The sequence below is a fragment of the Leuciscus leuciscus genome (genome assembly GCF_965113295.1).
Source record: "Leuciscus leuciscus genome assembly, chromosome: 1".
NCBI classification, from domain to species: Eukaryota; Metazoa; Chordata; class Actinopteri; order Cypriniformes; family Leuciscidae; genus Leuciscus; species Leuciscus leuciscus.
Window position 1 is genome coordinate 64803673 of NC_138725.1, and position 25328 is coordinate 64829000.

General features: G+C 43.2%; 2 protein-coding genes across 4 annotated transcripts in view; both read left to right on the forward strand.

Moving 5' to 3' along the window:
* The window catches only part of kcnt2b (potassium sodium-activated channel subfamily T member 2b), a 113860-nt gene that overhangs the window by 48569 nt on the left and 39963 nt on the right, over positions 1–25328 (forward strand). For all 3 annotated transcript variants that reach the window (XM_082179271.1, XM_082179272.1, XM_082179273.1), the window contains exons 8-14: positions 26–109; positions 420–514; positions 1365–1545; positions 5494–5658; positions 5878–6014; positions 7863–7926; positions 10802–10910. In XM_082179271.1, coding sequence (XP_082035397.1) covers positions 26–109; positions 420–514; positions 1365–1545; positions 5494–5658; positions 5878–6014; positions 7863–7926; positions 10802–10910 — 835 coding nt within the window. The remainder of the gene's footprint in view (positions 1–25; positions 110–419; positions 515–1364; positions 1546–5493; positions 5659–5877; positions 6015–7862; positions 7927–10801; positions 10911–25328) is intronic.
* Positions 19354–25328, forward strand: part of LOC309476355 (uncharacterized protein) — a gene marked incomplete at its 3' end in the record, with an annotated part of 75024 nt that continues 69049 nt past the window's right edge. The window contains exon 1 of the mRNA XM_082139630.1: positions 19354–19958. The remainder of the gene's footprint in view (positions 19959–25328) is intronic.

Consider the following 25328-nt stretch of genomic DNA (forward strand, 5'->3'; position numbering starts at 1 on the left):
TAAGTCTTTTTTTCTTTCCAATCAGGTGCTTTTGCCTTCCCTCAGAAACTTGTTCATTCCAGTTTTCCTGAACTGCTGGCTGGCCAAACACGCTCTTGAGAACATGATTGTAAGAAATGAAGCCTATCTCCTGTCCTTTCTTCCAGTGAAATTGTGTCTGTGTGTATCCACTTTTATCACACAGCTCTTATTTTCTTCTCCATCTCTATCTCACTTCCTCCGCATGCCTTATTTTCCTGATTGTATCTGTCCTCTGCCGTTGAAAGCTTGCTGGTTATCAAATTTGCCAAACCTCTTGATGATTGTTTTGGTTTTTTATCATAAGCACAAGTACAATAGCACTATACGTTATTAAATGTTTCACTGTCTCTCATCTCTGCCTTCTTTTATCTCTCTCTTCTCCTTCATGTTGTTTTCAGAATGACCTGCACAGAGCGATTCAGCGTACACACTCGGCCATGTTCAACCAGGTGCTCATCCTCATCAGCACCCTACTTTGCCTCATCTTCACCTGGTGAGAGAAAAACACAAACAGGACTTGAAATGATTCATTTACTGCGAACATTGTTTAACTTTACAATAAGTCAGTGGGAGAGCAGAACACTTAATTGTGCTTTTGGTACAAGAAATGTGTAGAATAGCAGAATAGGATCTGTGGTGATGTTGCAGCTGTCTGTGTGACTGGTCAGGATTTGACAGGATGATGTTTCCAAAGTGCTGATTAATTAAACACCATGTTGTGTGTGTGTTCTCTTGTTCTGTGAGGTAAGTAGCAGGGAGGTGCCGAATGTACAGGGAAACGGTGCGTTTGTAAAACAGAAGGGAGAGAATCGAATGACCTTTTCACCGCTGACAGCTGCGTGTTGACTCAACCGGCCTTTCAACACAGAGCAAACACACACACAAGCGCCACACACACCAGCGGTACTGAAAGATAACCCACACACGGGCACGCAAACAGGGTTCACATCATGTCGTCTTGCTTGTGGTTCACCACACAGTTTTGGCTCGTGTTTATCACAGTTTGCTCCAAATCATCCGGTGATGATAGAAACCCTCTGGCTTTCCATACACATGCAAATGTCTGCAAACCTGTCCACCTGAAAAGCCTTTCAAGGAATGGTTTATTCAGAGTTTTTATTACTCATCACCATATCTAAACCCATAAAAAAAATTCTTGACTTTTTTTTTTACCAAACAATCTTAGTACAGCTCTTTTCCACACAACCGTTCATACTCATAGGGCTTTAAAATAACATCATAGATGTTTTGAAGAACATGCGAAGACTTTAAATTTTTGGGTGAACTATCCCTTTAAATCCATATTTCAGCTGTTCTTACACAATTGTATCTCTCTTTTCCAGTATTTGCGGGATTCAGCACTTGGAACGAGCAGGGAACAACCTGACGCTCTTTGACTCTCTGTATTTCTGTGTTGTCACCTTCTCTACGGTGGGCTTTGGTGATGTCACACCACAGATCTGGCCCTCTCAGCTGCTCGTGGTCATCATGATCTGTGTAGCTCTTATAGTTCTACCAATACAGGTAAATAAAATACATGGTCAGACCATTCCAACTCATCCTTTTAATCATATATATATATAGACTGTATATAGTTCTGTCATGAAACTCTAGATGGCGCAGGCTGATAGATCCTTCACATCCAATCTGTTAGCAATCACATCATTACCGCATGACACATGCTGATTAGCGGCTGGTCCTGCAGCCAATGAGATTGTTTGCTCAACATTTAAATAGTCTGGTTCAGTGTTTGCTGTCAGCTAGTCCTGCAGTGTGCTATCAGTTCCTCTAAACCCCTCCACCTCCCCCAGCTCCACCTGCCTATAGATCTGCTTTTATGGATTTATGTATGTCTGTTCATGCAGCAACAGCATATCTTACATGCTCACAGCAGCGTGTCTGTGTATCTATTGGCAGTAGCAAGTCCATACTTGCTCTGCAGCAGCAGCGTGGCGGATCTAGTCTACCAAGACCAAATACATTAACATTGCCGTATCCATTACCATGCTAAAACTATTTCCATATACAGTATATGTGTGTGCGTGTGTGTGCGTGTGCGTGTACAAATCGCCAGTCTGTGCATTAGTGTTGTGAATTTTTCAGTGAATCTTTCATTGAACTGATTCAGGAACGAAACTGCTGTTCTCAAGAGTTAGTCATTGAATCATTTACTCAACCGATTAGTTGAAAAACTCTAATTCATTCCAGAACAACAATGTGCCACTACTGTGTTTTGCTTGGTGATGTGCAGCGGTTCAGTCATTGACTACGTTTACATGCTGTCAAATATCGGGTTATGGTCGGGTTAAGGTCACTATTTGGGTTTCTGAAACATTCGGAATAACCCGTTTACATGCGTGAGTAGAGAGAGTTACTCCTGTATACATGGAATGTGTAATCAATTGGCAATATCCCGATGTAAACGGCGACGCACGGTTAGCGTCTGGACGTACGGACAATGTTAAGACGCAATGTGCGTCATTTCCGATTCTTCTTCCTGTATCCAAAGACAACAACAACAGCAGCAGCACGCGGATAATGAATAGTTCGGGGCAGACAGCGATCGCCTTTGTTTGCTATTTCCTCCTCGCTCCAAAAGTGTGGTGCTGTGCTGCGTCTCGCCATGTTTACCTGTTTACTTCCGGTATACTGCACGCAGGTTTTTGTATGCGCCGTCTCTACTCAAAAGACCAAGATTCCTTGCGAATAGAACATGCGCAGAACACAAATCAATGTTCCTTTTGATGGGGATATGCCGATACGCGTTTACATGACCAAATATTCGGGTTAGAAAAGGGGTACCCCAGGGATAATATCCGGGTTTTTAAAAACCGGGATATGAGCATATCCGGGTTTTTGCCGATGTTTACATGGCCGTGCGCGACCGGGTTATTGCTAATATCCCGGTTTTGAACGGGTTATTGGCTGCATGTAAACGTAGTCAATGAGTCATTTATTCAACCAATTCACTCAAATGGCTGATTCATTCAGGAACAAAGCAAGTGACTGTCTTCATGAATGGATCATTGAATTGTTGACCCGATTCGTTCAAAAATGTGCACTCATTCAGTAACGAAACACCACTGTGTTGCTCAGAGATACACTATGGTTCTGCTCTGGCTTTGTTTAGAAATATTTCCATTAGTCATATAGAGCAAAAACAATATCTTTTATATTGATAAAAGAAAAGAGCTGTTATAAATATAACAGAATATTTTTATCTGTTTTAAAAATATAAAAATCTGTTATATTGTTAACAATAATAAAAATGAAACCTAATACAACAATCAAATATTGACCATATTTTGTCTAAAATGTAAGTTACTAATAAACTTTTTTTATTGAACTGTTGTATAAAATTACTAACGGATTTGCAATTGTGCTGATATTGGGGAAAATCAACACTATTGCATTTGTGATATGGTAAAAATGAAAAGTTAGTAAAGGGGCATTTTTGCACCCATATCTCGAATTGTGGGGGCATGAATTCATTTTGTATATCTTTTTTGCCTTTAATTTCAGACTCTTGAAACTGTCAAATGTTTACTGATTGGTCCAAAAGCTGAAGCTGATATGATTAATAATTCATGGCAACATGTTTTTAAAAAAAATGTTTTATACTTCAACTCATCAAAATAATTTAACCATTTTCAACTTCAGTTTTGAGGCTTTAACTAGAAACTCAATTAATATATAAAATATGATTATACTTGAAACAGTTTTTAAGTTAAATTAGACGGACATTTGTTACAGTTTTGACATTTTCTAAATTGCAGATGATCAGAAAGATGAATACAAGATTTCAAAGGGTCACACTTAGCCTTAGTAATACTTACCTTATGTCATCTTAATAGAATATATCCGTTCCACTTAATATTCACATCAAGCTTTTTTGAAAGAACTTTGAAATTGTGTCGTTTAGGCAAACTTTACGAATTACTGTGGAACATTTATAGAGAATCTAGTGAATGAAAAGGAGTATTTTATCTTAACTTTTCTCAACAGTAGTTCTGCATTGTTCTTTCACATAAGATGATTTCCAAAAGGTTTTCCGCTTTTACTTTCAACTTTCAGACATTTTATGCAAATATTATGTGGTTATGATGACAAAAGCACTGAGCCGAATCACTTTTGTGTTAAAGGCCCCGTGAGACGCGACACAGCTGGTGATTTTCACAGTCTGACACACACACACACACACACACACACAAACGCTTCCATGTACACAGTGCTTTTAATTAAACGCATTTCACTTCCCATTTCAACATATACCTTGTATTGCTGACACACACTCACCCAAACAGGTCTCTCACACACTCACTCACGAGCACAAGCCTCCCGTGGGGCTGAGGAGAGAATGAGATGAGAGCGGGCTTGTCTTTCATGTGTGATGTGAGGGCTTCCCTGCCAGTTTCCTCTTCGGGAAGCTGCTATGTTTCCATCACACAGGAAATGGCAGTGGCTCCGGCGAGGCCCTCCCACTCTTTTCATCTACAAATACCAGCTGACATTTACTGCTGCCCCCCACACGCAGCTGGTGCTCGAGCGTTACGGCCGAGCCTGTGTTTGTTTCTGGCCTGACAGGGGAAATCTCCGGTATGGCTCACGGCCCACAGAGAGCCATCCTACCGTACAGACTGACAGCAGCCGCCGTATCCCATCGCTCCCTGTGCACACATCGCAATGAGATTTTTTTTTCTTCGTAGCTTTTGTATTGCAATTAAACAGTGCCAAATCTCAATTCCCAAATACCATTTGCCTGAAAGCCAATGAATAGCAGACATTACCCACCACTGCTAATAAAACAGCTCAAATCTTTGCCGAGAATCCCTTTATGTTCTCTTTATAAGCTCTTCTGTCAGACATTTACGCCTGCTGTTAAACATGCGTCTGAGCGCTTTTACACTGGAACATATCAAATATCCTCACTGCCAATATCACCCACACAATCCACAACAGCAGCCTTATCTTTGCAGAAACATGATCCACAGACATGATCAAAAACAGTATCTACTAGCAGTGTAACGATACCCTCATGTCACGATTCGATACACATCGCGATACTGAACTCACAATATGAAATTATTGAGATACTCCAAGACATATGGTAAAAGGTTAACAAAAAATGTACTGTTGATTAAAATGCTAAATGTTATTACATTGTGGGTGTAAATGAATAGGATTGGACTTTGGTGCTAGTAACCCAATGCACAGGACAATGGTGACACCAGAATAAAAATATATTCATGATTCTGAAGCTGAAAATACAGAATTATTTTAGACGAATATGCTTGCACTCTGTCACTGACAAGATATATTTAAAATAATGAAGGCCACTTTTTACACAAATATTCCCCTATTGCATTATTATACATTATATTCAACATTATATGTGGTAGTTTAATGTAGTACTGACACTGAACTCTGAAAACTTGAATTTGTTCTCACTTCGTTCCCTGTAATTTCCCGTAGTTTGAGCAGTTGGCTTTCTTGTGGATGGAGCGACAGAAGTCTGGAGGGAACTACAGCCGCTATCGCGCTCAGACCGAGAAGCACGTGGTGTTGTGTGTCAGCTGTCTCAAGATAGACCTGCTCATGGACTTTCTCAACGAGTTCTTTGCGCATCCCAGACTACAGGTAAGCATGCGTGTGCGTATGTACACATGTAAATGTGTGTACGTTCATGTTAATTTGAGCTCAGACAGCCTGCTGTGCGCTGTTAATCCTCTTAAGGATAGCTGGAAGCTTGAACTAGGATTAACTGAACATCAATTTAATTTAACCAAGCTATTTATGTGTTTGATACGAGTTGCACTGGCTTGCAGTTTTCCACTAACTTGCGCTCATCATGTCCAGGATTACTATGTGGTCATCTTGTGTCCTGCTGAAATGGACGTCCAGGTGCGGAGAGTACTCCATATCCCACTGTGGGCTCAGAGGGTCATCTACCTGCAGGGATCTGCTCTCAAAGACCAGGACCTAATGAGGGCAAAGTAAGCCCGCTGAGTAAACAGTACTAATCACCTGAACACGCTTAATTGTCTTGAATGTGCACTTGTAGTATACTTCAAATCTTAAAGGGATATTTCACCGCTGGAAAGATAAATTGGGTCATTTATGTAGTAGAAATGTGAAATTAGTTTAGAAGTTGGTGCCTTCTAGACTGAGAAAAGCCAGAAAATTTATTTTTGGCTCATGTGGATGAAAGACAACAACTCCCAGAATGCACTTGCTTCGTTGCCCTACGAGGCCACTCCCAACCCACGCCTACCGGTTACAGAGGGTAGTATTGGAAGAAATGATACAACTAGGCTACTAGTTGACTCAAAACTAAAAAGATGCCGTTTTATCGTGAGATCCCCCTATGGGCGGGTTGAAAACATGCGGAACGAGCTCCTACTACTGGCTGTAGTCTCTATCCTCTGGCCAAATTATGATTTTTGCATCACCGGAGTTTTTTTTCCAGACACACAATACAGAAATCTCTCGTCTCAGGGGGACATGAGGGAGGGAAGCGCGGTCATTCGAAAATACTACCGGGTTTCTACTGATACAAAGCTTATTGCTAATCGGTGAAGTATCCCTTTAAGTTTATACTTGCAGATTATAATATCAATGGAATGAAAGGCCACTTAATCCTAACCCTATAGCTAGTAGTTAGTTATTATTATTCAGTACTTAAATGAATAATTACATTGTAACAAGGACACCTTAAAATAAAGGGTTACACTTTATTTGAAGGTGGCCTTGTTACAGTGTAACTAAACATTTAAGTGCTGAGTAATAATAATTACCTACATGTACTTACTATAGGGTTAGGAATAAGGTTTGGTTTAGGGTTAGATGCATGTTAGTTATGCATAATTTATAGTTATTAATACAATAACTACACGTAACGTGTTACAAGGACACTGTAAAATAAAGTGTTACTAAATAAAGTGCAACCCAGTATATTTTAGTTTAGCATAAATGATTGACAGTATACATTTTCCTGTACACATTAACAATATTTCAAGACAAGACACAGATTGAAGTAATTATGAAATGACATATAAAGATGTACATAAGTCTTACTCAAGTGGGTCAAAAAAGTTCAGCTAATTGCTTTTAATATAAGTGTAAGTATTCTTTTGAAGTTTATTATTTCCATAATTAGTACTTTTTTTTAAGTGTACTTCTTTTTCATAAGGGAGCTTATGACCTACTATGCCTCAAGTGCCTTTATAAGTCTTTATAAATATTGCATTTCATTAACTCATAATCAATAATTTCACTCATTTTGAGCACTTCCTTCAGCTGAGTCACTGCATTTTGACTGGAGGCTTTAAAAGCAGTGTGTAGCTCATATTAATGTTAATGACTTTGAGTAAAAAAACATGTTTTACTAAATGTTTCTGACAAATCACACTCTATTTGGTGTCTGAATTGAAATTGTGAAAACGCCGTATTAAGTACTAATGAAAATATGATCTCTTATATAATCACGTTATATTATCAAAGCTAAAATGGTCAAATGTTTCCCTTTCTTTGTTTTCTGTTAGTCTCACTTAAACTGATAGCTTACCATATCAGCTCTAACTGCTTAAGAAAAGCTTTTTTGATTAACTAGAACTCTCACTTCTCATTCATTTTTGAGGGACGAGTTGAAGATATATTTTTGTGGTGATCAGTAGCAGGCCGCAGATGTCATATGAACACTTTTGGAAGTTTTGACTTTTATATTTTACATTCTCTGTTTTTCTCTTCTGTCCACTCTCTTTCTCTCTTTCTCTCCCTCCTGTTATGGAACCTGACCCTGTTTCTCTGGTCTCTTGTATCCTCTTCATCGTGACCGGCTGCAGGATGGACGATGCCAAGGCCTGTTTTATCCTAAGCAACCGGTTTGAAGTGGACCGCTTTGCCGCTGTACGTTCCCCTCCAGCTCAATTTTCTCACCTTTTTTCTCATTCTGCTTCTCTACCCTCTCGATTCTGTCCGTAAAATAGGAAGCAGCAGATTCGAACATCCCATGTATTAGCCTGATCTCTTTCACATTCTCCTTACTGATTTTACATTTTGACAGTTCAGCATGAAATGATTTATCCTCAAGGCAGTTGTAAGCAATGTTTGAGAAAGTAGTTGAATATTTCAACCCAAAATCGAAAGAAATAAATGATAATTTTATATTAAGCATCAAGAAAAGGAGACCTAATTTTGCATTGTGACATTAATTCTCTCCTCCGCTTACTGTAATACATACCATCAATAAAAAATTATTTTATTGCGGTAATATTTTTTTTTAAAAACTGTCAGGCAGGGTTGCAGGAAAGAAGAGTTGAAGCAGGATCTAAGCACAGCAGTGATTTTTATTAACAATAAACCAAAATACAAATACAGTGAACATTGAATAAAAAACAAACCACTAAACAACTAACGAGAACGGATAAAAACAACATTTCAGGGTACGTTTCCACGAACACGATATGCTTAAAACGGAGTAGTTTTTCCTTTGAGTTTTCCGCGTACAGATGACACCATAGTCAAAATGATCCCCATTCACATGGATCCACGAAAACGACTAAAAACGCTGTATTCTGCTGCCAGGCCATTAGATGGCGATGAAACACTATAGACTGAACACGTAATACACATGTGCATGATGTCATCGTCTTCAGAGATTTGCATTTTTGTTGTTTACATGGAGTTTTCAAAAACTTGCACTTTTAAACCCATTTTCAAAAGTTTGCGTTTTCAGGCACCCAAAACGCTGTTGTCTTGGAAAAGAGCGGCCAAAATGCATAAAAAGTTTTACGTTTTTAGTTGAAAACGGTGTCGTGTAAACAGCCCCTGAAACTGAGGACAATATATACACAGGATAACTTGAGGAAGGAAATAAGAGACAGGTGGGGCTAATCAATCAAACATTGAGTAACTATGACAACAAATGCCCTGACAAAAAAGGGAAAAGAAAAGAAAAACAATGAGAAACAATCTAAAAGTCCAAAATCGAATAATTTCCTACTTTTCCAGTATGCGCCAACCAAAACAGTATGTCCACAGAGCAGTACTGTATGTCCGAATGACCTAATCCTTCCGCTGTGATTCTCAAATATGCATTTGATGGACACTTTACTATCCCATGAGGCCTCGGGAGAGGATTTCTTAATAACAGTGAAGCGACACAACTGATGCTGGAAGGTCACGTAACGGTCACAACGTTGTGGATATAGTATGTCCGCATTTCATTCATACTACCCTAATTCATACTATATAGAACGTATTTTTTTAACTGGCATGAAGTCAAGTCAAGTCAAGTCAAGTTTATTTGTATAGCGCTTTTCACAATACAGATTGTATCAAAGCAGCTTCACAGTATTAAATTTAAATAATACAACAAAGTTTGTTTCAAGAGGAATTTATTGATTGATAAAATTAAATTAAATATCCCCAAAATATCCCCAACTGAGCAAGCCAAAGGCAACAGTGGCAAGGAACCGAAAAACTCCATCAAGTGACCTAATGGTGTCCTAAAACTCCATCAGGTGACCTAATGGAGAAAAAAAAACCTTGGGAGAACCCAGGCTCAGTCGGGGGCCAGTTCTCCTCTGGCATTTATGAGCTAGAGGCCGGATTGTAGTTTGAACTGTGGGATTATATGAATGCCTGGCTGAAGAGATGCGACTTTAATCTAGTTTTAAACTGGGAGAGCGAGTCTGAGCAACGAACAGTATCAGGAAGACTATTCCAGAGTTTTGGAGCCAAATGTGAAAACGCTCTCCCTCCTTTGGTGGTTCTGGATATCCTAGGTATGACCAAAAGCCTTGAATTTAGTGATCTTAAAGAGCGCGATGGATTATAGGGCGATAGAAGATCCGTTAAATAGACTGGAGCTAAGCCGCTTAGGGCTTTATAAGTCAGTAGCAATATCTTTTATATCTAATATATTAATACGGAGCTTTATAGGTAACCAATGCAGTGATGATAAAATCGGTGTTATATGATCATATTTTCTTGATCTCGTAAGAACTCTAGCGGCGGCATTTTGGACTAACTGTAGCTTGTTTATTGAGGATGCAGGACAACCAGCTAATAAGGCATTACAGTAATCCAGTCTCGAGGTCATGAATGCATGAACTAACTTTTCTGCATCAGAAACTGATAGCATATTACGTAGCTTAGCAATGTTTCTAAGGTGGAAAAAGGCTGTTTTTGTAACATATGAAATTTTCAAAAGACAGGTTGACAGGTTGAAGTAAGTTCAAATAAAAATGTAGTTCTTCTTTCTGCAGACGCAGCACATGAAAATTAAAATTAAATTAAAATAAAACAATAACTGAATATGACAAAAACTATAGGCTATATATTGCAAAATGCAAAACATTTTTTATAAAAGATATAATTGCAAATTTTTTCATCCTGTACTATGTGTTGTACAACCTTTAATTTATTATAATTTAAACTTTTTTTTTTTCTTTTTTTTTTTTAATGTCTGGAACATGGTGACAAATGTGCTTAATAATGTTAAAATAATATTACATTGCAAAAAAAAAACACAAAAAAAACGTAACAGTCCCAAAAATAGGCTTTATTTTCTTTATGCAAAATATAATTATTTTTTATTTTTTTGTGTTGAAATGAGACCTGTACAGGTTTTAATGAGATTCACCTTCACTAGTTATCAGGCACTTTAGATGTTAATTTCTCTGTAAAGAGGGTAATGGGTACATAAGAGCAGACACTATGACTAATGGTATACTTCTGGTGATATGCCTCTCTTTCTCTCTGTTTTTCTTTGACACAGGACCATCAGACCATTCTCAGAGCCTGGGCCGTGAAGGACTTTGCCCCAAACTGCCCTCTCTATGTGCAGATCCTCAAACCCGAGAATAAGTTCCACATCAAGTTCGCAGGTCAGTGTGCAAAATGTGTTTCTCTCAGGATACAGGTGTGGAGAGTGGAAGATAGTGTAATATTTGATGCACTTCGAACATGTGTGAGTGTTGCTGAGAAGCTGGCGATCAGCCAATCTCCTTCCCTCTGAAGCTGTGTCCTTCAACACTAAACCCACTTCATATCCCTCTTCAGCTGTGTAAATGTGAATAATGCTTTTTACTTCCCCAGTCCACCCATTCCTCACAACATGCTATGCTGTGATGGATGAATTATGTGTGTGAAGGCCAGTATTATTACAGAGTGTCTTTTTACACCAAGAGCAAATAGCCCGCCTTGTTGGCAGAGGCTTTTTACACTAACTCCGCCCACCAATGTCTGGTTGAGCCAGACAAAATTACAAAAGAAATCCCACAGACAACAGAATCAGTGGTGTGGCGTTAGCATGATCGACTCGAGTTCGAATCCACCTTTTCCCGAACTCATTCTTCTCTCTTTTCCCATCGCATATCAGCTCGGAGAGGCATTTATTTTAATATAAATGAAGAAAATATTCAAAAAGTGGAAATAAAGCGCCTAACGGGTATTTAAAATTGGGAAAAAGGTATTTAATGGAAAGGGTTTGGAGTGAGTGTATGGAAGGGCTTTAGGAACAGGGACAAGTAATGTCCCAATAAAGCAGCATCCATTTATGATTTTAATGCGTATATTCATTTACACTCAATATGTTGTTATTTTGGGCTACTTGCACTGAGCTTCATGACGCACTTCCGTTTTAAACTCATTGATGCCACCTAAATGCCACCTAAAATGAGTGTCCACAAGAAGATTTTTTAGAGACAGGAGGAGAGATATTCTGATGTTTACTTTGTAAAGATTTTTCCAAACTCAACAAAACATAGAAGTTTTAATCCAACCCAAGCCGATCTGAGAAAGCAGCGGCTAGTAAACAAACGCGATTGTTTCACCACAGGGTTTCAGAGCTCGTCTAAACTAGTGACCGCGATGCTAAAATGTGTGAGACCTGATGAATAAGATCAGAACGAACATTTATTTATTTAAATTAAATCTTTTTATAATTTTAAAATATTGTGTCCTTTTTCAGTGTCAATCATTTTACTGTATGTAATTTATATGTTTATGCCCAAAATTCTTAATTGATATTCAAAGTAGTTGACTGTCATTCTCTACGCTGTGTGCGTTACTGTTTAAGATTCATTAAATATTTAACACCGTTAAAGATTTTTAAGGCACGTATATAAAAATATATATATTTAAGTACAATCAACTTGGATGTTTATGTAATTTCAACTTAAATTATATTAAACTGACGTAAAAAAAAAAAGTTGATTCTTGTATAAATTATAAAAAAAGTCGAAAATTGCTTAACTTATTTTGATGAGTTGTAAACAATGTAAAGCAATGTAAAAACATACAGTATGTTGCCATAACTTATTGATCATATCATTTTTAGTGTAGCACACACAAGCAATCCTTTTTATCAGTCAAATTAATTTAAAATGTAAACTCAACAACAGGTATGAAATATGATCAATAAGAGAAAAACACAGACAGGAGATTCACAGACAGCACGCGCCAGTACCGCACTGCATTCTCTTTTGTGTCTTATCGCAATTGAATGGTTTAAAAGCATTTGCATGAATAAGAGCGTGATCATATATTGTAACGCTAGCCAAAGGATAATGGGAAAAAACGAATGCTGCGTTAATTGCGTTAAATATCTTTAACGCGTTAAACTGAAAAAAATGTATCGCATACATTAACACGTTCATTTTGACACTAAAAATAATAATAAAAAAATACAAACAAAATGAATATTTGTGCACCGTTAAAATTAACACAAAAAAACTAAAATGTAATTAAAAATAAAAACAAAATAAATATTTATGCATTATTAAACTAAAAGATAAAAACTAAAATGAACAAAAAAATAAACTATGAACTAATTAACTAAAAATAAAATTAAAATTAAATAAATAAAATTCATGAACTTATGAATAAATTCAAACCCAAAATACAAAATGCAATAAAATATTAATAACTTTAATAACTGGTGGCTGGCTTATAGTCACCCAGGCTTTTTTTGGCAGAGCCAGTCCCTCTCATGTTCAAAAGCCGGTTAATCAAGCATACATGTTGGGATGAGGAGAGAGTGTGGAGCACTCAAACCTCCAGGCATTGCTGCACAATGATTGTCACAAGCAACTGTACCCGTCCCGTCCACCTTCACTTCAGCTGTCTCAATCAGCCGCTGAGAATTGATTGTGTTGGAAAAGTGAAGAAAATTCATTCTCTTCACCCTCCACCTGCTTCTGTTGCACTCCAACCTCACCCTTCACATCTCCTCTCCATTTGGAAACCAACTGGATCCGTGTTCATTCAATTTACCTTCCTCCCTTGAATGGTTTTGCGGCGTTACTAACTATAAATAGCACTAATAACTTAGTAGCTAGTCGACTAGTCGATACAACCCTTGTTTTGGAGTAGTTTCCTGTTTAGGAAGATGTCTTTTGCTTTGGTGTGTGTGTTTGTGTGTGTGTGTGTGTGTGTGCGTGAGGGTTATTTTAGAGTTATTACCGGGAAATGATGGAGAATTTCACGGTGCTGCAGGATGTGAGGTGAGGCAGTGATTAGAGATCCAGATTTCCTGCTGGCTCTGCGGATCCAATGAGCAGCAAATAAAAAAATTATAAGACTCACATGAAGACTCACTTTCTCACTGACCTGTACAGTCCTGTGGTTGTGATGCTGAGAACATGATGGGCTGCCCTGCATGTGGTGACAGCACTTGTTTTAAGGTCATTGAGAAGGCAGAGGAGGAACAGGATGAGTCAGTGGTTGAGGCAGCTGCGAAGTCAGTGAGCTTTACCCAGAGATCAACCACAGATTACACAGTATCACACAATCTGTCAGTTGAACAAAGTCACTATTGAGTGCTGCCATCAAAGGAGAACGAGAAATGAGACTGGTGTACACTAATTCCTGTATCTGAAACTGAAGAATGGTGTCTCACTTCCCTCCTGCCATGTCATTCATTGACATAACACTAAGATTCATGACCCAGAAAACCTACACTGGTGCCTAAAGTAGGTCAAGATGACCTGCAAATGATTCAGTGTTTTTCTTCTTTAAAAAAAATGCATGTTTATTTTACGTGTTATGACATCTTCAGCGCCCCCTGTATCTTCAGCGCCCCCTGTATCTTCAGCACCCCCTGTATCTCCAGCGCCCTCTGTATCTTCGCCCCCTGTATCTTCAGCACCCCCTGTATCTTCAGCGCCCCTGTACCTCTAGTGCTCCCTGTATCTCCAGCGCCCCCTGTATCTTCAGCGCCCACTGTATCTCCAGCGCCCTCAGTATCTTCAGCATCCCCTGTATCTCCAGCACCCCCTGTATCTTCAGCACCCCCTGTATCTTCAGCGCCCCCTGTATCTCCAGCACCCCCAGTATCTCTAGTGCCCCTCTGTATAATTAGCACCCCCTGTATGTTGAGCACCCCCTTGTATCTTCAGCGCCCCCTGTATCTTCAGCGCCCCCTGTATCTCTAGCGCCCCCTGTATCCTTCAGCGCCCCCTGTATCTCTAGCGCCCTCTGTATCTTCGCCCCCTGTATCTTCAGCACCCCCTGTATCTCTAGCGCCCCCTGTATCTTCAGCGCCCCTGTACCTCTAGTGCTCCCTGTATCTCCAGCGCCCCCTGTATCTCCAGCGCCCTCAGTATCTTCAGCACCCCCTGTATATCTAGCTCCCTCTGTATCTCTAGCGCCCCCTGTATCTTCAGCACCCCCTGTATCTCCAGCACCCACAGTATCTCTAGCGCCCCTCTGTATAATCAGCGCCCCCTGTATGTTAAGCGCCCCGTTTATCTTCAGCATCCCCTGTATCTCTGGCACCCTCTGTATCTCCAGCGCCCCTTGTATCTTCAGCACCCCCTGTATCTCCAGCACCCCCTGTATCTCCAGCACCCCCTGTATCTCCAGAACCCCCAGTATCTCTAGCGCTCTCTGTATCTCCAGCGCCCCCTGTATCTCTAGCACCCTCTGTATCTCCAGAATGCCAGCCTAGCCTCCCTCTCCCTGCTCCTCAAACAGCATGTTCCTCAGCCCCGCCTCCATTAGTGTCCTTCAGCCCTTCTGCATCTCCCACTTACTACAAGGATCTACCAAGTGTCATCAGGCCACCAGCTCCACCAAGCCTAGAGGATCCCTTGGCTCCGCTTCCAGCCTCTGGGCCCATCACTCCACCGCGGCCTGTCAACACATCAGCTCCACCGCGGCTCCTTCCTCCCTCAGCTCAATCGGAAACCATTGCCATATGGCTCCATCAGGCTCCCTCGTCCCTCCAGCTCCGCCTTGGTCGGACAGCGTCCTGCCTGTGCCTTCGGCTCCATCTGGCTCTGCCCTCCCTCTGGGTCTGCCTTTGTCTTCGGTCCCACCGCCTTCGCCTCTCTCCTCTGGTTCACCGGTTCCACCTTGGTCTCCAGTACCACCGGTTTTGCGTGGGCTCTTCGGCTCATTGTCTCCACCTTGGTCTCCATCATCGGTGGCTGCATCTCTGTCAGTCATCCCTTGGCTCCTTCCGCCCTGGGGCCTCATCCTGGCTGGATTCTGGGTGTCCATCTCGCTTCTCCTGCTGGCCCCTCCCTGGCTCCTCCCACCCTCCACTCCCCCATGAACTATGTTTACCCCAGACAGTTTTTCGCCATCTCATGTTTCATGTCCCCCTCCAGAGCCCCCGCCCTCCCTACACAGTTGGACTACGGCGCGAGGACACGCCTTTCCAGAGGGCGTACTGTCAGGAGCATGCTTTGTTTGTTCCTGTCTTGACCTAGTTTCTAGTTTGTGTTAGTTTCATTCAGTTCACCTGTTGTTTGTTAATTAACTCATTAGTTTCCTTGTTTAGTTTTAGTATAAGTTCTCCCTGTTTTGTTCAGTTCCTTGTCCTGTCTCTTCCGTGTTACTTCATGTAAAGTGGATGGTTTCCCGTGATTTCTTCTATGTGTTTGTTTTGCTTTATAATTAAGTGTTTCTCTGGACTCTATCGTCATGCGCTTTATATATCACAGCCAACCGTGACAATAACACATTGCAGTTGAAATTATAATCAAGTATTTTACAAGTGCTGTAGTTTGTTAGTCAACACATCAAAATAAGTGTACTTCTTTAAAGCATGACAAAAGATTGAAACATAATTATTTTTAAATGCACATTGACATTATGACATTATTCATGTACTTTTCATGTCCATTATTAGTGCCCTTTTTAAAAGTGTTTTTAAAGTGCATTAAAGTATACTTCTTTTTCTCAAGGGTATGTATAAAAAAAAGGATTCAAGGGAAATATAGTAATATATTAATACTTTACAAATATAGATTTTTTTTTCATACTTTCAAATCAAAAATTGGAGTGTCAAGTTATTTAATATTATTATGAAAATTAAAATATGAAGGCTTCTTAGCAGATGTGACAGGATGCCACAAAAACATTGGGTACGCTTACCCAGAAGTATGGTGTAAAAGTGATGATGAATTTGCAAAATGTTTGTTTTATCTGCTTCTACTATATATGAATAAGAATGTGCATCTTTTATTGAGAGTTATCGTTAAAATGACACTTGCGATATATTTACTTATGTTTCATATCAGTCAGAGGTGGTTATCCCCTGTGGGCGGCTTGGCTTCTTGGTGGTTTACTGAGCGCTTACTTCTTGACAGTTCGGCAGAACGCATCAATATGCAGTTTTTCAATGCGTGGCAGACATGTTGTGACACTGCTTGGAATATAGGCACTAAGTGGCTGAGTGGGTGGCATAAATGAGTATGGCTGTAGACTTGACTTCAGCTCTACAAATAGCTTAATTGCTATTAATGTGAATAATGTTCACATCAATGTAACAGAAGCTCACAGAGTGGTTTGTCTGAGGAGATGAGTGTTTCGTTCACATGCAGCCTGATCTCGCATGGTTATTCTGGAACACTGTTTGTTTTGTTCGACTTTTGCTGCGTTAATTGATTTTATTTTCCTTTCCGTGGGCATGTTTGGAAATAGCAACTGGCCGCTTTACCTCTTCCAGTTCTGCACAGTGTTTTGCGTAGCTATATCAACAGCCAGGTCATTCATAAACATAACCAGCATGCTGCTTTAATTATTGCTAATGGCAGAGAAGTGGCACTGTTGTTACCGTCTTGCTGGGGTTCACAGAATGAGCACAGTCTCTCACTGCTACACTGCAAAAACAGCAGCTTTAGAGAAAAAAGGAATCTAGAAACACAATTATGACAGTGCTCTAGCCTGCTGTGCTGCGTCCCCGCTTCAGCCGAGGTCAGTGTGTGCTTTCTGAGGTTGCTGTAAATGAGGGAGTTCGTGAAAGAGGAGATGAAGTGGTCGAACTGAAAGGGCCTGCATGAAGAGGAACCAAGGTCTTTAATTCACCATTTGATCTTTATGAGTGAATGTGCATCTTCAAGTGCTGCCTTCAGTACTCCAGCCTGACATGGAGAATAATTCAAAGAACAAAGCCTATTTAGTTATTTATTCATGAAGTTACAGTGACAGAAATAAAAAGATATTGTTTAAATAATATAGTACAATCCTTATTAACTACAGATTAAAGTGTAAGTTTGCAAATTTTCAACCTGCTTTATATTGTTACAATGTCGGTAGTATATGTAAATGAACAGTGTTTACTCTTTTTTCCATGGACTAAGAATTTCACATTTATTGTCAGCAAATGTCTGCCGGATAATGCAAAATGCAGCTCTAGGGATTTCATTAAAACGTACTCGGTTACTAACGTAACCTCGGTTCTCTCTAGAAGAGGGAACGAGTACTGCGTTTTGTAAAAACGCTACGGGAAAAAGTCTCTTTTCACGAAATACTGAAGCAAAAAATTATCCTTAATTTTCATACATGTAAAGCGCGTTGCGGCAGTGCTTAGCTATGGCGAGACGGCTCGCTCGCTCATTGGCTGCTCTGCAGCAACTGCATAAGCCTATCGAGCGAGGCCTGAGGTGACGTCAGGCCAATGAGGACGCTTCGCGCCCTCCTAGCCATTTCCCGCCGAGACGGGTGTGGCTAGCCTCTATATAAGGAGCTCGAGAAGGCTGATTCACTTGATTTTCATCGCCGAAGCGAACCAGAGTGAACCGTACGCACGGCAGAGAACGCAGTACTCGTTCCCTCTTCTAGAGAGAACCGAGGTTACGTTAGTAACCGAGTACGTTCTCTTACGAGAGTCCTCTCGTACTGCGTTTTGTAAAAACGCTACGGGAACCCCTTGTAAAACGCCGTGCGTGCTGGGATAAAGACACCGATCACTGGAAGCAAACCAGGTGTACAGTGCATAATCACCAGATAGACTCAGAAAGAGCCTGGGATTACATAATTCCCTATATTGTAACGTCCGCGGACGTAAAACATGACCTCACAGAGAGAGTCTAGAGACAAGAGGGGATTCCTCTGTCCTTATAAGGTTGCGTCAGCAGACGCGAATATGACATAGCATAGACAGGGTGGGGAAACCTGAGCTAAATGCGGGAAATGTGGGTCTTACACAGTTCTGCCCATAAGACAGTCGGCAGCGCATTGCGCATGCGATTTCAGTGTTCTAGTTAGACAGCTGAATCGGCTACACCGATAGTAGCTTAGCCTGCAAGGCGGGAACCTCTAGGTTGTAAAACCTAATAAATGTAGACGGCGAGGTCCAGCCCGCCGCCGTACATATATCCTGTAAGGAAATCCCGCTGGACCAAGCCCACGAGGAGGCAACACCCCTCGTGGAGTGCGCTCTAACTCCCGACGGGCACTGGAGGCCCTTGGCAGTATAAGCCAGCGCTATGGCGTCAACTATCCATCTGGATAGGCTCTGTTTCGAAACAGCCATTCCCTTGGAACGTCCACTGAACGAGACAAAGAGCTGCTCAGTCTGTCTGAAGACAGCAGAGCGGGACACGTAAGCTCTTAAAGCCCTAATGGGGCAGAGAAAACTTGAGTCCCCTTCCTCACTTGATCCCGGCAGGGCAGACAGGGAGATGACCTGAGCCCGAAATGGTGTGTTGAGGGATTTTGGCACATATCCATGCTTAGGTTTGAGTATGACTTTAGAGTCGTTAGATCCAAACTCTAAGCACGCTGGGCTCACAGAGAGCGCGTGCAGGTCGCCTATGCGCTTCACTGAAGCGAGAGCCATCAAAAACACTGTTTTGAAAGACAAATGCTTGAGGCTAATAGATTGGATAGGCTCGAAAGGGGCACCTTTCATGGCCGCCAACACCGTAGAAAGGTCCCACATAGGGACTGAAGGAGGTCTGGGAGGATTTAGCCTCCTAGCTCCCCTGAGGAAGCGGATGACTAAATCGTTCCTTCCTAGAGACTGCCCCAGCGTTGTTCTGGAAAACGCTGTAATAGCCGCCACATAAACTTTGAGCGTGGAAGGGCATCTGCCCTTATCCAACAGCTCCTGTAGGAAGGAGAGAACCTCCGTCACCTCACAATCGAGAGGTGATATGCTCCGAGCTGTACACCAGCCGGAGAAAACCGACCACTTCGAGGCATAAAGCCGCCGAGTCGACGGCGCTCTGGCCTGAGTGATGGTATTTATCACTCCCTCTGCGAGGTTAACGGATAACCGTTGAGCGCCCACACGTGAAGCGACCACAGCTCCGGGTGCGGGTGCCAAATCGAGCCCCCGGCCTGCGAGAGGAGATCTCTCCTCAATGGCACTGGCCATGGAGCGATGTCTGCTAGCTGCATCAGGACTGGGAACCATGCTTGGTTCTTCCAGAACGGTGCTACAAGCAGCATTGAGCATTTCGTTTCCTTGACCCGCTCTAACACCTGAGGCAGGAGGGAGACGGGGGGAAAAGCATAAAGCGGGCAGCGCGGCCACATGTGGGACAGCGCGCTGTCGTTCTTGGAAAAGAACACGGGGCAATGAGCGTTTTCGCGGGACGCGAATAGGTCCACCTCCGCTCTGCCGAATCTCTCCCACAACAGCCGGGCTGTCTGTGGGTGTAGAGACCATTCGCCCAGGGGAATGTTGTTCCTGGACAGTCTGTCTGGGCCCACATTCTGGAGCCCAGGCACATGCACTGCTCTCAGCGAGCGCAAACTGTGCTGAGCCCATATTATTGATATATCTTTATTGTCATTGTATGCGATACAACGAAATTCTGTTGGAGCAGTCCTCTCCAGATAGCAGCATAGTAAAAAAGATAGAAATATATACAAAAAAAATATAAACATACATACATACATGCATGCATAAATACATACATATACACATACACTAACACATTCTCAATAAATAGATAAAACAGCTAAAACAGTAAAAATAAAAACAATAAACACAACAGTTATTGCACAGAGTCCAATTGCACTGAGAAGGTAAAAAGGTGATGAGAGATCTATGTTTGTATGCACGGGTGTGCGTATGATCTTTGTAATATGTTCACAGCTCTGGGGAAAAAGCTGTTCCGGAGTCTATTTGTGCGTGTGCTGGGGGTTCTCAGTCTGCCTGAGGGGAGGGTAGTGAACAGTGAGTGTCCTGCATAATGTTTGTGGCCCGAGTGAGAAGACGGCTTGAGTATATTTCACTTAGATTCGGTAGGGGAGAGCCAATTATTCTCTCAGCCACCTTAACAACCCGCTGCAGATCCTTTCTTTCTGCTGCTGTGCAGCTGGAGTGCCACACAGTACAGCAGTATGTCAGAGTGCTTTCAATTGTGCAGCGATAAAAGCGTGTCAGAAGTTCCTGAGGGAGCCCATTGCGCTTCAGGGTCCTCAGGAAGAACATCTTCTGCTGGGCTTTTTTAATGGTATGGGAGGTATTCTGGCTCCAAGTTAGATCTTCTGCAATGTGCACTCCCAAAAACTTAAAAGTTGCCACCCTCTCCACCTCCTTCCCGTTGATATACAGTCCGTTGTGGTTTATTTTGTTCCTTCTATAGTCAATTATTATTTCTTTTGTCTTCTTAATGTTGAGGTTGAGGTCGTTGTCCGTGCACCAGGCTGACAGGTTCTGAACCTCCTTCCTGTAGGCTATTTCATTGTTGTCTGATATGAGTCCCACTATGGTTGTGTCATCGGCAAATTTAATGAGAGTGTTAGAGTTGTGTGAGGAAGTGCAGTCGTAGGTGAAGAGTGAATAGAGGGCTGGACTTAGGACGCAGCCCTGGGGGACGCCGGTATTAAGAGTAATGCTAGAGGAGGTGTGACGGTTAATCCTGACACGCTGAGGTCTATTGGTGAGGAAGTTTCTGATCCACTGGCAGAGAAGATCTCCCAGACCCAGTATTTGTAATTTGTTAATCAATTTGTCAGGGTTAATGGAGTTAAATGCAGAGCTGTAGTCTATAAATAACATCCTAACATAGCTGTTGGGTGTTTCCAAGTGTGTGAGGGCTGTGTGCAATGCTACGGAGATGGCGTCATCGGTGGATCTATTGGTCCTGTATGCAAATTGATGTTGATCGAGATCAGGAGGGATGTGGGCCTTGATATGGGACAGTACCAGTCTCTCAAAGCATTTCATGATCACTGGCGTGAGAGCTACTGGCCGGTAATCATTCAGGCTTGTGATAGCTGAGGTTTTGGGTACAGGGATTATGGTGGCGGTTTTCAGACAGGTGGGGACTATGGCTTGCTGTAAAGACAGGTTAAAAATGCGTGTAAATACTGGAGCGAGCTGGTCAGCGCATTGCTTCAGCACTCGTCCTGCAACTCCATCAGGCCCCGTTGCTTTATTGCAGTTAATGTTGTGTAGTTCTCTCTTTACCTGGTAGGTCAGAAGAGTAAGTGGCTGATCGCTCCCTGGGGAGGTAGTGTATGTATGTAAATCCAGTCCCCTGTTGTAGTTGGAGCTGGAGTCTTCAAAGCGAGCGAAGAAGGTGTTTAGCTGGTCTGGTAGAGAGGAGTCAGTTGAGATTGGGTAGCTGTTGCTTTGTTTGTAGCCAGTAATGTTCTTTACACCCTGCCACATTGCATGGGGGTTGTTGGCATTGAAGTTGTCCTCAATGCGTTGTTTGTATTTTCGTTTTGCACATGTGATGCCTCTGAGTAGGTTGGCCCTCGCCCTTCTGTACTCCTCCCTGTCCCCTGATCTCAGCGCTGTGTCCCGAGCTCTGAGCAGCTCCCTTACCCTGTTGTTAAACCAGGGCTTTTGGTTGGGGAGCACTTTAATTTGTTTATTTGTTGTTACAATGTCCGTGCAGAAGTTGATATAGGAAAGGACTGTGGATGTATGGTGCTCAATGTCTGTATGTTCAAAGAGCTCCCACCTGGTGTCATCAAAACAGTCTTGCAGGGCTGAGGAGGCTTCTGCAGTCCAGATCTTCACTGTCTTTGTCTGAGTTTTGATCCTGCTGATGATGGGCTTATAGACTGGTGTCAAGAGCAGGGATAAATGGTCAGACTGTCCAAGATGAGGTGAAGACTGGGTTTTATAAGCTCCGAAAACATTTGTGTACACCTGGTCCAGTATTTTATTATTCCTTGTTTTAATGTGCACATTCTTGTAAAATTTGGGCAGAACTGTCTTTAGGTTAGTGTGGTTAAAATCCCCTGCCACTACAAATATACTCTCCGGGTGTCTGTTTTGCTGGTTGCATATAGCATCATATAGCTTACCCATAGCTATTTTAGCATTGGCTCTGGGGTGCACATAGACAGCAGTAATAAAAACAGATGAAAATTCCCTAGGCAGATAAAAAGGCCTGCATTTCAGCATCAGGAACTCCAAATCCAGGCAGCAATGTCTCTCAATAACAATTGTGTCTGTGCACCAACTGTTGTGGATGTATGCACACACGCCTCCTCCTCTCGACTTACCAGAGTCGGCTGTGCGGTCTGCACGGTAGAGGGAGCGGCCTGCTAGCTCCACGGCTAGGTCAGGGATGTTATCGTGCAGCCAGGTCTCAGTTATCACCATGATGCAGCAATCCAAGCGGTTATTGGTAATCCGCAGCCTCACGTCGTCCAGTTTATTAACAAGGGAGCGGGCATTTGCGAGGAAGATGCTGGGCACGGCAGGTTTGTGCGGGCATCGTCGTAGCCTAGCATGAATGCCGGCTCGCTTACCCCGCTTCTGCTTCCTCTCACATCTCCGCCTGCATCGCCTCTCCGTGGGTCTGTTGATCTTTGTTATCCCGTTGTCCATCATAATTTCCCGTGGAAAAGATCCAGAATCACTGGGTGCACGTCCGAAACAACAGTCTTTCAAACGCAAAATTTCTGTTCGCGTGTAGGTTATAAATTTACTAAAGCCACTATCAGAGAGGGAGCTCCGGGTCGCTGCGACTATGCGCGCCGCCATCTTGTGCCCATCAACACCTCACGTGCAAAGCCCGCGAAAGAACCCGAGGCGTATTAGGAGGCGTTTCGCCAGCCTGTACAGGGATGTGGATCTCAGACCGCCCTGGCGATTTATATAGGACACCACGGCCGTGTTGTCCGAACGGACTGCGACGTGTTGGTCCTTGATGTGGGGATAAAAGCGCGTTAGCGCATTGTGCACTGCCAGCATTTCCAGGCAGTTGATGTGTTGGAGCTTTTCTCGTTTCGACCACAGGCCGAAGAACGGTCTGCCCTCGAGCAGCGCTCCCCATCCCGAGGTGGATGCGTCGGTCGACACCATCCTCACTCCCGAGGAAGTCCCCAGGCTTACACCTGATCGGTACCAGTCGTCTGCCAACCAAGGTGTCAGGGCTGTGACACAGCTCTGATTGACCTTGAGACGCAACCGGCCGGACACCCACGCTCCGCGCGGTACTCGCACTTTCAACCAGAACTGCAGAGGGCGCATGCGGAGCAAGCCCAGCTGGAGAACCGGTGATGCTGAGGCCATGAGACCTAGCATCCTTTGAAACGTCTTGAGCGGGGTAGACGCGCCGCAGCGGAAAGATCTCGCCACGCGCTGAATGTGCAGCACGCGCTGTGGCGACAGCCGCGCTGTCATAGACTGTGAGTCCAGAATGGTACCCAGAAACGAAATCGTTTGACTGGGGTTCAGTGAACTCTTCGTCCAATTGACCGTGATACCAAGATTCTCGAGGTGGTCGAGTAAAATGGTTTTGTGCTCCACGAGCTGTGATCGTGATTGAGCTAGGATCAGCCAGTCGTCCAAATAGTTCAGCACTCGCATGCCTCTGAGTCTGAGAGGAGCGAGCGCCGCGTCCATGCATTTCGTAAATGTACGAGGTGCCAGGGACAAGCCGAACGGAAGGACTGTATACTGGTATATCTGACCCTCGAAGGCGAATCTCAAGTATCGCCTGTGATGTGACGCTATCTGTATTTGAAAATACGCGTCCTTCAGATCTATTGACATGAACCAGTCTCCTCGGCGAACCTGCGCGAGAATTTTCCTGGTCGTGAGCATTTTGAAACTGCGTTTCACTAATGCTTTGTTCAGCCGTCTTAGATCCAGTATGGGTCTGATACCACCGTCCTTTTTGGGGACTAGAAAGTATCTGCTGTATAGCCCCCCTTCGCTTTGAGCCAGGGGTACATGCTCTATCGCCCCTTTGCATATCAGTTTTGATATTTCGGCGCGAAGTAGGTGTGCTACTTCTAAATTCACCGTAGTCTTGACGCGCGCTGTGAAGCGGGGAGGGCGTCGACAAAACTGTAGCGAGAAGCCTCTCTTTATAATGCCTAGCACCCAGTCCGAAACCCCTGGAAGCGCTGCCCATGCTTCTGCATGGCTGGCTAAGGGCTGAATGCGAAGCGCGCTCTGTTCGCCGTGCGACAGAGGTGCTTCGAGGTGCGATAACATAGGCGTTATGCCTGTGGCATTCGAGGCGGGGGGCGCGCTTAATACAGCGGGCAGAGCGCTCGTCCTCGACCTTACTACAGTGCTTAACTGAGTGAGGGAGGTCTGAGCGAGCCCCGCGGGACTCATGTCTGCGAGCAAACGTGGGCGGGAAGCGGGCACATTCACTGCTTTGGACGCGCTGCCTGTCTGAGCAGAGCGAGCGCGCACAGGTTTCGTTTTTACAGAGAGCCTGTGGTCTGTGAGACATAGTGTGTGTGGGCACTGGGAAGTGGGCACTTTCACTATATTGGAAGCGCAATCGACCTGAGTCGATTTTATGTGCGCGAGCCCTAAGTGTAGGGCTGTGCTTGTGTGTAGGGATGGGCACTGAGGAGTGGGCATCGACACTACATTTATAGCACCAACGGCCGTGGCCGGGACACCAGAAAATACACTCTTTTCGGGATATATCTGGGTAGCCGTGAAAACGGCTTTTGTGTGCAGGCGAGCGGGCAACTGTGCAGGCTTGCGTCTTGCAGAAAACGCTGGAACAGTCGCAAGTCTTGGGACTGAAACAGCGGTGCGCTTGGGTGAGAGACCGGCCGCAGCGGGACTCACACACCTGCGCTTCCCTAGGAGTGCTAGGACTTCTTCGGGGCTTCCGGCTTCA